This window comes from Geotrypetes seraphini, chromosome 1 (assembly GCF_902459505.1).
Source record: "Geotrypetes seraphini chromosome 1, aGeoSer1.1, whole genome shotgun sequence".
Classification (NCBI taxonomy): Eukaryota; Metazoa; Chordata; class Amphibia; order Gymnophiona; family Dermophiidae; genus Geotrypetes; species Geotrypetes seraphini.
Genome location: NC_047084.1, coordinates 219,936,245 through 219,949,816, shown reverse-complemented (window position 1 = coordinate 219,949,816; position 13,572 = coordinate 219,936,245). Strand labels below are relative to the sequence as shown.

General features: G+C 44.5%; 1 protein-coding gene across 4 annotated transcripts in view; it reads left to right on the top strand.

Moving 5' to 3' along the window:
• The window catches only part of GRXCR1 (glutaredoxin and cysteine rich domain containing 1), a 239,129-nt gene that overhangs the window by 138,049 nt on the left and 87,508 nt on the right, over nt 1-13,572 (top strand). For all 4 annotated transcript variants that reach the window (XM_033946415.1, XM_033946424.1, XM_033946395.1 and 1 more), the window contains one exon: nt 6,037-6,618. In XM_033946415.1, coding sequence (XP_033802306.1) covers nt 6,223-6,618 — 396 coding nt within the window. In that variant the 5' untranslated portion in view covers nt 6,037-6,222. The remainder of the gene's footprint in view (nt 1-6,036; nt 6,619-13,572) is intronic.

Below are 13,572 nucleotides of genomic sequence, written 5' to 3'. Positions count from 1 at the left end.
TGAGGACATAGCTACCAAATCTAGCTGGTGACCTTTTTCATGGGTTTGTGTGGGTGAAGGGAGAATGTAGTTGAGTGAGGATAGGAAGTGTTTAAGCTCGTTTGCGTCAGGGTTGTCCTCATTCTCTAAGTGTAGGTTTACGTCTCCTGCTATAATATTGTAGGATGGAGTGATTGAGTTATGTAGGATGAATTCGAAGAGGTCTTCTTTGGCCTTTGGCCAGCATTTTGGTGGTACATAAAATAGAATGCAGGAAAGGTACTCTTCTAGGTCTTTGTTGCTAATTTTGCATGTTAGTGTTTCCAGTTGGTTGGTTATCCTGGAGTCTACTAATTTAAGTTCGAGTTCTTCCTTGAGAATGACTGCTAGTCCTCCCCCTCTACGGTCTTCACGATTTAACATGTGGATTTTGTAGTTCTCCGGTATTAGGTCATTTAGTATTGGATCTTCTTCGGACAGTAACCATGTTTCTGTTAGAAAGAGGCAGGCTAGCTTCTTGCGTTCGATCCAGTCTTTGATTAGGAAAGCTTTGTTCCTTACTGATCTAGTGTTGAGGTAGGCGCAGGGAATGGAGGTAGTTGTGATGGGTGTGGTGGGTGCAGTGCTTTTGATGAGTTTTATCTCTCTTGGTCTTTTTTTGAAGGTACGGCGGGGTCTATTATTGCTTGTGATTATATTAATATGATTTACTCTTTCATCCTGTTGGTTAATTAGGAGCCTAGTGGGTGTGTCAGGTTCGTGAGCAGAGTGAGGCTTTGGATAGAGTGATATAACATTTTTAACATTATTGCATAGCAAATATATCAGTAGGATTAGTAGGAGCTTCATGTTTGCTGGTTGTTGAAGTCCTTCTGGTGTTGATTTTGTTGGTTTTTGTACACGTAGGTTTCCTGTCTTTATCAGTAATACATTTGCAGGGTTGCGAATATATTATAGTAGGACTGTGTACGGTTTGAGTGGTGTGATGTTTTTCCGTGCTGTGAGGGGGGGAGGAGCGGGTTTTTTCGCTCCTTACCTTGTATTGGTAGTCGGCAGGTGATCCAGTGGAGCGTTCTTTGGGGCGTAGGTGTTCCTCGCTAGTGCTTCCCTCGGTGCTTCACGAAGGCGCTCACTAAGGCGCAGGCGCCTTTGTCGTGCGCCTTCGTCGGCACGCCGAACGGCGGCGCGCCGTTGGCGCTGGCTTTTTTAAGGTAAAATGTCCTCCTGCTGGATCGGGGGGGGCGGAGCAGGGCTCCCACGCCGGCCCGATCTGGCTGGCTCGTGTTGGTGCTGTGCGCTGGCTTTTTTAAGGTAAAATGTCCTCCTGCTGGATCGGGGGGGGCGGAGCAGGGCTCCCACGCCGGCCCGATCTGGCTGGCTCGTGTTGGTGCTGTGCGCTGGCTTTTTTAAGGTAAAATGTCCTCCTGCTGGATCGGGGGGGGGCGGAGCAGGGCTCCCACGCCGGCCCGATCTGGCTGGCTCGTGTTGGTGCTGTGCGCTGGCTTTTTTAAGGTAAAATGTCCTCCTGCTGGATCGGGGGGGGCGGAGCAGGGCTCCCACGCCGGCCCGATCTGGCTGGCTCGTGTTGGTGCTGTGCGCTGGCTTTTTTAAGGTAAAATGTCCTCCTGCTGGATCGGGGGGGGGGCGGAGCAGGGCTCCCACGCCCGCCCGATCTGGCTGGCTCGTGTTGGTGCTGTGCGCTGGCTTTTTTAAGGTAAAATGTCCTCCTGCTGGATCGGGGGGGGCGGAGCAGGGCTCCCACGCCGGCCCGATCTGGCTGGCTCGTGTTGGTGCTGTGCGCTGGCTTTTTTAAGGTAAAATGTCCTCCTGCTGGATCGGGGGGGGCGGAGCAGGGCTCCCACGCCGGCCCGATCTGGCTGGCTCGTGTTGGTGCTGTGCGCTGGCTTTTTTAAGGTAAAATGTCCTCCTGGGGGATGGGGGGGGGGCGGAGCAGGGCTCCCACGCCGGCCCGATCTGGCTGGCTCGTGTTGGTGCTGTGCGCTGGCTTTTTTAAGGTAAAATGTCCTCCTGCTGGATCGGGGGGGGGCGGAGCAGGGCTCCCACGCCGGCCCGATCTGGCTGGCTCGTGTTGGTGCTGTGCGCTGGCTTTTTTAAGGTAAAATGTCCTCCTGCTGGATCGGGGGGGGCGGAGCAGGGCTCCCACGCCGGCCCGATCTGGCTGGCTCGTGTTGGTGCTGTGCGCTGGCTTTTTTAAGGTAAAATGTCCTCCTGCTGGATCGGGGGGGGGCGGAGCAGGGCTCCCACGCTGGCCCGATCTGGCTGGCTCGTGTTGGTGCTGTGCGCTGGCTTTTTTAAGGTAAAATGTCCTCCTGCTGGATCGGGGGGGGGGCGGAGCAGGGCTCCCACGCCGGCCCGATCTGGCTGGCTCGTGTTGGTGCTGTGCGCTGGCTTTTTTAAGGTAAAATGTCCTCCTGCTGGATCGGGGGGGGGGCGGAGCAGGGCTCCCACGCCGGCCCGATCTGGCTGGCTCGTGTTGGTGCTGTGCGCTGGCTTTTTTAAGGTAAAATGTCCTCCTGCTGGATCGGGGGGGGCGGAGCAGGGCTCCCACGCCGGCCCGATCTGGCTGGCTCGTGTTGGTGCTGTGCGCTGGCTTTTTTAAGGTAAAATGTCCTCCTGCTGGATCGGGGGGGGCGGAGCAGGGCTCCCACGCCGGCCCGATCTGGCTGGCTCGTGTTGGTGCTGTGCGCTGGCTTTTTTAAGGTAAAATGTCCTCCTGCTGGATCGGGGGGGGCGGAGCAGGGCTCCCACGCCGGCCCGATCTGGCTGGCTCGTGTTGGTGCTGTGCGCTGGCTTTTTTAAGGTAAAATGTCCTCCTGCTGGATCGGGGGGGGCGGAGCAGGGCTCCCACGCCGGCCCGATCTGGCTGGCTCGTGTTGGTGCTGTGCGCTGGCTTTTTTAAGGTAAAATGTCCTCCTGCTGGATCGGGGGGGGGGCGGAGCAGGGCTCCCACGCAGGCCCGATCTGGCTGGCTCGTGTTGGTGCTGTGCGCTGGCTTTTTTAAGGTAAAATGTCCTCCTGCTGGATCGGGGGGGCGGAGCAGGGCTCCCACGCCGGCCCGATCTGGCTGGCTCGTGTTGGTGCTGTGCGCTGGCTTTTTTAAGGTAAAATGTCCTCCTGCTGGATCGGGGGGGGGGGGCGGAGCAGGGCTCCCACGCCGGCCCGATCTGGCTGGCTCGTGTTGGTGCTGTGCGCTGGCTTTTTTAAGGTAAAAAAGGCTTTTTAACCTGTTTGGCCACCTTAAGATCATCACATACAATCACACCCAAGTCCCGCTCTTCTGTCGTGCACATAAGTTCTTCACTCCCTAATCTGTACCGTTCCCTCGGGTTTTTGCAGCCCAATTGCATGACCTTGCATTTTGTAGCATTAAATTTTAGCTGCCATTCCTATCACTATACTTTTCTACCCATAGGGATTCCAAGGTGTGTGTCTGCTCCTGTAGAATTTCCCGACCTGTTGATTCAAGGCCCTCCTTAATATATAACGCTACACCTCCACCAATTTGATCCACCCTGTCACTATGATATAGTGTGTACCCTCGAATGACATTGCCCCATTGATTATCTTCCTTCCACCAGGTCTCAAAGATGCCTATTATATCTATCTTTTCATTTAGTGCAACATATTCTAACTCTCTCATTATGTTTCCTAGGCTTCTAGCATTTGCATACAAACATTTCAAACAATATTTGTCATATCTATTTACAATTTCCTCAGTAGTTGGCATGTATAATTTGTCATCTTTAAAATCAGTCTGCTTAACCTGATCTTCTGTGGTCTGTATTGCAATCCTGCTATGCTCTTTTGAGCGACTGCTAGCCTTCCCTCAATTTCTAGTTTAAAAGCTGTTCTATGTCCTTTTTAAATGTTGACGTCAGCAGCCTGGTTCCACCCTGGTTAAGGTAGAGCCCCTCTTTGTGGAATAGGCTCCCCTTTCTTCAGAATGTTGCCCAGTTCCTAACAATCTAAAACCCTCCTCCCCTTCATGTCATCCACACATTGAGACTTCAGAGCTCTTCCTGTCTCTTGGGTCCTGTGTGTGGAACAGGGAGCACTTCTGAAAATGCTACCCTGGAGGTTCTGGAATTTAACTTCCTATGGACTAACTTTCATTAAGCCAAAAATCTCCATTCTATATTATTGAATAAATTGATTTGTAACATATTTATGTCCACAAAATAAGAAATATAGAATGTGGGAGTCCTAGCCAGCACTTAAACCATTGGGGCCCTTTTACAAAGCTGTGCTAAAATATGGTCCATGGTAGCCCCTGCTCAGGGCTTTCCCACATGATGAGATCACTTTTAGCATGGCCATAAAATGGCCCCATTTTCCATTTTTTCTATTAATGATCATGTACTAATTTCCACATTAGTGCAAAACCATTAGTGCTGTGCCCTTACTGACACCTTTTTTCTAGGTGATAAGGAAATTGGGTCATTATGGCATAGACAGGGGGTGGGTAAGCAGAGTGGGCAGACTTGATGGGCTGTAGCCCTTTTCTGCCGTCATCTTCTATGTTTCTATGACTCCCACGCTAACTACATGTTAATCAGTTAACATGCAGCAATGTAGCTGTGCTAACAATTAGCCCCTGGCCACGCCTACTCCCTGTCCCCAGACCTGACCCAGAGCTAGCAATATTTTTTATTTTTTTTTTACATGCATAGAATGCAACAGACACAAAACTCCATGGTAGTAGCTTTTACCCTGTGGTCAGTATGCATTAGCGCTTAGCACAGCTTAGTAAAAGGGCCCTATTATACAGTACATTAAAGAATTCTTATGTGCTATCATTTAGCATTCTGAGGATATTTATTTATAAACTTTTATCATCCACCAAGCAAAAGCTTGACTCAAGGCAGCATAAAAACATAAATAATATGAATTAAGGACAGTACAATACAAAAGAATAAAAATTAAACAAGGTAAATAATGAGCAATCTATTCTAAAAATAATCCATTATACAATTGAAAAGTGATTATTGTATTGGGAATGACCAATGCAGAGAATTTTCCAATAAATAATTATTATTATATTCCTCCAAAAAAACTTGAATCTGCCCAGGAGGTGGACCATCTGACCACACCAGAGGTAAATTTGACTGAATTTCTAGAAGATACACAGGATGTGATTCAGACTCGGTCCACCCTAGTAATAACATGTATGAGCGAGATGGATAAAATGTTGATAATGAGACTTTATTTCAAAAATAGGTTAACAAAATTTTGTGGGGATTTGGTCAGGATTTTTCCAGATGTATCCAGAACCACAGAGTTGAGGAGGAAAGAATTTTTGAAATTGAAGGATAGAGTGTTGGCACTGGATGCATCCTTTTACCTGAAATTTCCCTGTAAATGTATGATTAAACTACAAGATATCGAATATTCTTTTTGGGATCCAATACAACTACAACAATTCTTAATTGCAAGAGAAAAGAAATAGAAATGAGATTTGTTTCACTTTACTGAGAAATATGAGGAGAATTAATATAATAGTATTCCAGTTTAAGGAATGACTCAGGGTTCATTAAATATGAACCAAGAATCATTATCCTTTATATTTCTTGAACTTTATTTTATTAGAAATAGCAAGATATACTCCCCATTAATGTGGGCTTGAAAGGAGATTTGTATGTATGATTTGATTATGTATTGTTTTATGTGATTTCCTTTTTTCTTTTGAATTGTTGGATATTGTAAAGTATTCAAAATTATAAAAAAAAAAAAAAGAAAAAGAAAGTGATTATTGTATTTATGTAAATCTCTTTTTTTTTTACCACCTAAGAAAGATTCCACTTAAAAGACTCAGACCCTACCAACTAATATAAAGCACTACAAATTTGATTTTAGTCGTAACATAGGTAGATCCCTGTTCCTTTTGCTAAGTTATTGTCTCTTTGTGTTTGCCATTTCCCTGCACTTGGGTTGCAATAGAAGCACCCAACAGGTCTTTAATATTTAATCCATGATATCATTTTGCAGGTTTTAGTTTAAAGGTAACCATAGTACACTCATATTCATTATTAATTGCAGAACTGCGGTACACAGAAGGTTCTTCTGAGCTCTCCCTTCCTTCCTTTTGGCACAAGTTCCATATGGGTGCTGCTGTCTCTACAACAAGCTCTGGTATTGCACGGAGTATCATAAATTGGCGAATAAGGTTACAACCTAAGCCAGAACAATGTAAGCCACTGTGTTTTTTCCTTAGTGGATGGGACAATGATTAAACAAGAGATGAAGGCTGAGGGTGAACGGCAGCAGAGGAAAGTGCGCTTTCGAATTGCTTCCTCCCACAGCGGGAGAGTGCTGAAGGAAGTGTATACTGATGGAGAGGCTGGAGATTCACTGGATTCAGAATGTACCAGCAGCTCTGAGACTGATCAAAACAGTAGACAGAGTGAGGTGGAAGGACATCAGAATGGAGGCTTAGAATCAGAGTATGATGAAAGTGAAAATGAACCGGATGACCTGCTTGTATTAGCGAGAGCGACCAAAGACAAGGGGTTTGGTACAAAAAGAATCAACATTCTAAGTAAGAATGGGACAGTCAGAGGAGTCAAAAACAAAGTTAGTGCTGGGCAAGCACTTTTTGACAATTTGGCAAAAGTGTTCCAGGTAAGTAATGTAACAGAGTATAGAAAGATTGTTTGCTATCAACCTTTTAACCCTTTGAACAATTCTATAGCCAAACTGCTCACACTTATGTATGAACTATGCTTGTAAATGTTTAGAATTCTAGGAGATATACATTTATATGTGCACCTATGTACAGAAATACTCACATAGCTTCTAAGTGCTGTTCTGCACTATCTCCAGGATCTGTATAGGTTGCTCAAAGTTACATAGTCAAATGTGGACACAGTTCAAAGATTCGCGTGCAATGTAATTGGCTTAATTGGTGCAAATAATCAATAATTGGGTTAACAGACACTTAATTGGAAGTAACAAAGAGATACACATGGATCTGCTCTATGACCAATTCTATAACATGCACACCTAAATTTCATAGCAAGCAACTCCAAAGGGGGTGTGATTATGGGAGGGGCCTGGGCAGCTCAGAGGCATTCTTAGAATTTCAGTGTGGTGTTATTAAATCCTTGCATTCTGTGCCTAACTGCCATAAGTTGAGCAAGAGCATTTACACCAGCTTTGGCAGGTGTAAATATGCGTGCCTATAGTTAGGTGCAAAATGCACACTAAGCTAATATTCCAAAAAGAAAACCCTTCATAGAATTCTAGTCTAACACGGATCATCCTGGCACCTAACTTTGGATGCCATAATGTGCTTTTCCAAGTGGAATGTAAACAGGGCTGAAGTATGGGCAAGACACAGGTGAGGCTCCAGCACAAACACTTATACCAGTTCTATGGCTGTTAGATATGCTTGTACCTAAATGTTAGGTGATTAATGCCTAATTACACTAGCGTTCTAAAATGAAATGTAAGCACCTATTTTCTGTTATAGGATAGGCTCCTTCTGTGCATCCTCCAGGAAGGGGGGTTACCTTTTTGGGGTAACATTTTAACATAGTAAATGAAGGCAGATAAAGACCTGAATGGTCCATCTAGTCTGCTTAACCGTACATGCTCTATAAATTAATGATTTAATTTAAATTGTCCTTTTTCTTAGATATTTCTGGGCCAGAAACCCAGAGCTCTGCCCGGTACTGTGCTTAGGTTCCATTTACTGGAGTCCCTGACAAAGCTCACGCCAGCCCAGTTAAACCATCCCAGCCATCAAAGTCCTCTCCAGCCCATCCTCAACTGAATGGCCATATCTGGGGAACATGCAAGTCTGCCAAGTACTGGCCTTAGTACTTCAATATATACAATATATATCCATTATTTTCTGATTAGAGATCCTCTGTGTTCATCTCATGCTTCTTTGAACTCTGTAACCATTTTCCTCTCCACAACCTCTCTAGAGAGCGCATTCCAGGCATCAACCACCCTTGCCATAAAGAAGAATTTCCTAACATTACTCTTGAGTCTACCACCCCTTAACCTCAAATTATGCCCTCTGGTTTTACTATTTTCCTTTTTCTGGAAAAGATTTAGTTCTACGTTAATACCTTTCAAGTATCTGAATGTCTGAATCATATCTCCCTTGTCCCTCCTTTCCTCTAGGGCAGTGGTCTCAAACTCAAACCCTTAGTGGGGTCACATTTTGGATTTGTAGGTACTTGGAGGGCCGCAGAAAAAATAGTTAATGTCATTAAATAAATGACAACTTTGCATAAGGTAAAACTCTTTATAGTTTATAAATCTTTCCTTTAACAGTTAAAGGAAAGATTTATAAACTATAAAGAGTTTTACCTTATGCAAAATTGTCATTAACTATTTTTTCTGCAGCCCTCCAAGTGCCCTATTTTTTCTGCAGCCCTCACATTTAAAGTTTAATATCTTTCCTTTCTCAAAACTGATACATTTCAATCGCTATATTGAAAATAAAATCATTTCCCCTACCTTTGTTGGCTGGTGACTTTATTTTTCTGTGCTTTTAACTATGTTTCCAGGGCCTTCTTGTCCTTTGACTGGTTTTCTCTCTGTCTTCACTTTCTGCCTTTCATACATCTTTGGAATTAACTTAATATTAAATTTGTCTGCTTTCTTTTAAAAATCTACGTTTCCATGTCTTACCTTCCCTTCTATCTCTCTCTTCTTCCATCCCTATTTCCATGGTCCTGACATCTTTCTTTCCTTTCTCTCCCTCCCTCCTTCCTTCCTTCCCCTGATTTGGCATCTGTCTCCTTCCCTCCTCCAACTTTTTATTTCTTTCACCCTGCCCCCTTCTTTCTTTCTCTCTCTCTCCATGCCCCCTTTCTTTTTATGTCTGTCTGTCTTTCTCTCTCTCTTCGTGCCCCCTTTCTTTCTTTTTTCTTTCTCCATGCCCCTTTCTTACTGTCTTTCTCTCTCCATGCCCCTTTCTGTCTATATCCCGTCTCCCTTCTTTCTTTCTGTCTCCCTGTCCCCCCTTCTTTCTTTATTTCTCCCTGCCCTCCCCCAAGCAACCACCATTGGGAAACAGGCCGCCACCGCCGCAATCGGGGAACAGGCCAGCACTGAGATCTTAGCTCTCCCTGCTTATCTTCCCCAGCGCGGGGCCGACCAATTCTCGCCACCGACATCAATTCTAATGTCGGAGAGGAAGTTCCGGGCCAGCCAGGCAGCGATTGGCTGGCACGGAACTTCCTCCCCGACGTTAGAATTGATGTCGGATGGCGAGAATTGGTCAGCTCCGAGCTGGGGAAGATAAGCAGGGAGAGCTAAGACCTCGATGCTGGCCTGTTCCCCGAATGCGGTGGCTTGAGGGAAGGCAGTGAGAAGGGAAGGGAAGCAGATTGGGGACCCCTGCTTTAGGTGAGCCACAGTCACGGTCTGTACGCGATTGTCCTCTCCACAATCGGAAAACTTGTGAAGTGGAGAGGACAGAATGCGGGTCGCAAAATAGACCCTGGGGGGCCGCATGCAGCCCGCAGGCCGCGTGTTTGAGACCGCTGCTCTAGAGTATACATATTCAGACATATCCTCTCTCAAAAGATCACCTAAAGTCGGGTGCTGGGTTGCTAAGAGTAGATTCTTTAACAGCAATTATGCCAGCCAAATAGATGATGTAAATGCTTCTCCTTAACTGTAGGCAATTAGACATGTAATGGCAGGCATTCTATAAAGCAAAGCAAACCAAGGAGTTGTGAGGAAGATACTCTGTCATGGATTATTCAAGATACACTTTATTGATAGATGCAAATGTAGACTCGACAGTGACACTGACAGTGTTTCGGCATAAAGGCCTTTGTCAAGAGTCTATCAAACCATAACAAAGCACATATATTATTCAAAAATTTATCAAACCATAAAGGCTGAGTATCAGACATCTCTTCCTCACGACTCCTTGGTTTGCTTTGCTGCTTTCATCGTAGAGGCTCTTTGGGCTTCTCTTCAGTGTCAAAGCATTCTATAACAGCATGTGTTATAAACCACTGCCCCTGAGCCAACCAGGCCCACTCACTTGTAATTGTGCACTCTGGGAAATTTGCACATACAGGTTATAGAATACAGACTAGGGGCAGTTAAGTGTGTAACTGCCAACTACTGCCAAGTAACATCAATTAGTGCCAATAATTTTTTGTTAACACCAATTAACAGCTCATTAGCTAATTAAGGGTTCCTTTTACAAAGCTGCGTTAGAGGTTTCTACCATGGGCTAGCACGGTAAATGCTCTGACACTCATAGGATTTCTGTAAGCTTCAGAACATTTACCTCTCCAGCCTGTAGTGGAAACCTCTAACACAGCTTTGTAAAAGCCAGCGTAAGTTATACGTGCAACTGTCCCTATTCTAAATATTGTGTGTGCAATTTTATACTAAGGGATTTATGAACTAAGGGATTTTGAACTAAGGGATTTATGTCTTTACTCTGGTTTTTGATACTTAATGATTGTATAATGGTTTCTGCATTCTTTTTGGGAAAAGTAGTTACAAAACAATCAATTAAATCATGATCCATAGCAATAGAAGGCTTTCTCCTAGAGGAAAGGATCATAGGGCATATCTCATTGATAAAATAAAACCTTTTCATGAATATTTTGTGTCTGGATGGTGGGTGCATAGGTGTGAGGAGGCAGAGGGGAAAAGAAAGGGGAAAAGACAAAGGACGTAAGAAGACTTGAAATGGTCTAGAGGGGGGCGATGAAATTGATAGGAGGCTTGTGCCAGAAGACGTATGAGCAGAGACTGGAAGCCCTGAATATGCATACCCTGGAGGAAAGGAGGGACAGGGGAGATACGATTCAGACGTTCAAATACTTGAAGGGTATTAACGTAGAACAAAATATTTTCCAGAGAAAGGAAACCAGAGGACATAATTTGAGGTTGAGGGGTGGTAGATTCAAGAGCAATGATAGGAAATTCTATTTTACGGAGAGGGTGCTGGATGCCTGGAATGTGCTCCCAAGAGAGGTGGTGGAGAGGAAAACGGTGATGGAATTCAAAGAAGCGTGGGATGAACACAGAAGACCTAGAATCAGAAAATAATATTAAATATTGAACTAAGGCAAGTATTTGGCAGACTTTCATGGTCTGTGTCTGTCTGTATATGGCTGTTTGGGAGAGGATGGGCTGGTGAGGGCTTCAATGGCTGGGAGGGTGTAGATGGGTTGGAGTCGGTTTTGATGGAGATTTTGGCAGTTGGAACTCAAGCACAGTACCGGGTAGAGCTTTGAATTCTTGCCCAGAAATAGCTAAGAAGGAAAAGTTTTAAAAATTTAAATTGAATCAAGTTGGGCAGACTGGATGGACCATTCAGGCCTTTATCTGCCATCATCTACTATGTTACTATGTTATTAGATCAAGGTGCTGTAGCCTGTCTTTATAGATTTGAGTTTATTCTCAAAATAGTATCTTCTAGTATCTTCCTGTGTCACAATTTGGTATTTGTTTGAAACAATGGCCCTTAATTGACAAGAGGGCATGACTTGTGGAGACCTGATAGATGGAGTCAGTCTGTCTGGGACCCTTTGCTTTACTCAAGCACCTGCCATTATATCTTTTGAAAATCCAGGGATTTACAGGATGCTTCCAAACATTGGGCCTAAGACATGTAGATTGGCAGTCTATATGCAGACATTCCCAGGGTCAGGTTTGTTTAATATAATATCCCAGAATCCTTTGCTTGCACTCTGGATATGCCAGCACACAGTAATGTAATGCTGACAGGGGCACTGGTGTGAACTTCACATTAAGGGTACCAGGTATACATCTCATCATAACCCCTATATATTATATTGTGAGCCCTTCTAAACTTCCCCAAATCTACTACACCCACATGTCTACCACCCCAATAGCCCTTATGCCTGTCACCTATACGGCAGTGCAGTAGGTTTTTGGTGGGCTCTGGTGGGCTCACATTTCCTACCACAACTGTACAAGTGTACTGCTTAGACAATTAATTGGTGGTATATAAATAACTACAATAAAATAATTAAAAAAAAATACTAGTTAGGGTGGCATATGGGCCTGGGTCCCCTTCTCTGCAGTTCACTGCACTGCCCACCAGGCTACTTCAGAGACCTGCTTGCAGCTATACTAGGATACACCATAGTATCTGCAGTTGTCATAGAGACAGACATGTACTGTTTCATGCAGATATTTGGCGAGTGGAAGGGAGTCAGTGACCACTGGGGGAATGTGTGAGCGCTATATTTTTATTCCTTCAGTGGTCATCTGGTCAATTTGGGTACCTTTTTTAGTTCTTATTCCTTTTAAAAACAGATCTAGCCCAAAACATTCAACTTGTGCCCAGGATGTGTGGTAAAATGTTTGATTATCGCTATCATAGGCGTTGGAATTGGGGGGGAGGGCACTGGAGCCATGGCCTCCCCAAAAATTGGCCATGGCTCCAGGGCCGGCATTAGGGGGGAGCAAACATGGCAACTGCCCTATCTCCTGCTGTAGCCTGCAAGGTGACAAGTGCCAGAGGGAAAGGAAGGAGGAGATGCCAGAGCAAGGAGTGAGAGTGAGAGATAGAAGAGAAAAGGAGAGGAGAGAGATGCCAGGGCATGGGGGGAGGGAGGGAAAGGAGATAAGAGATGCCAGACCATAGGGTGGTGTGGGAAGGAAGGAAGGAAAGGAGAAGAGAGAAATACCAAAGCATAGGGGAGGGGGTGGAGACAGAAAAATGGAGAGGGGCGAAGCTGAAATGAATCATGTACAAAGGAGAGAAGGGGCACAGGATATACAGTTTATTGAAGGAACATAGAAAGAGGGAAGATGCCATATGGAAGAGAGAGAAGGCAGGCAGTGGATGGAAAGGGCAGAGAGGGTGGACAGTGGATGAAAGGGGCAGAGAGATGGTGGCCAGTAGATGGAAGGGGCAAAGAGAGAGGGCAGATGTTGCATAGAAGGGAGAGAGGACAAATGCTGTATAGAAAGAAGAGAGCAAAGAAAAGATGATTAAAGCAGAAATGACAAAAGGTAGAAAGAAATTTTTTTGTTGCTTTATGTAGAATGAAGTAGTTTTGTAACAGTATTGACAAAAGTTTATAAATAGTAAATGTAAATAGGGCAATTTTTTGGACTAAACCCCTTTCCTCAGATCAGGACAGGATACAATAACAGCAGTATACTGTACTGTCCTGGAGAAAGATTTGCTCTCTGAAAGCTAATTAAAAAATGGATTAGTCCAATAAAATGGTATTTTCTTATTTCTTTTTATTTGTTTTATTTCTATTTGTTAATTTGTAAAGTGGTGATTGTTATGTATCAGGTTTTTCAAATTTACATCTACTGTCTTCATACTTTGCACAGTATTAGGGGACATGTGTCTCTGATTCTGTGGTGTTGCATTGTATGCAGAGTCTTGCATCTTAGGTTTCATTTTTATATATTAGTACTTTTAGTTTGTGGTTCTGTATTTGCATAGGGGTTATCTGTGTTCTGCATGTGTGACCAAGGCCAGGTGTTCTGGTAGGATTGAATGTTGAGAAGCATACAGTGTGCTTTGTGTAGTTTGATTTTGTGGTTAACCATTACATGTTGTTATTAAGATTATGTTGTATGTATATATGAAAA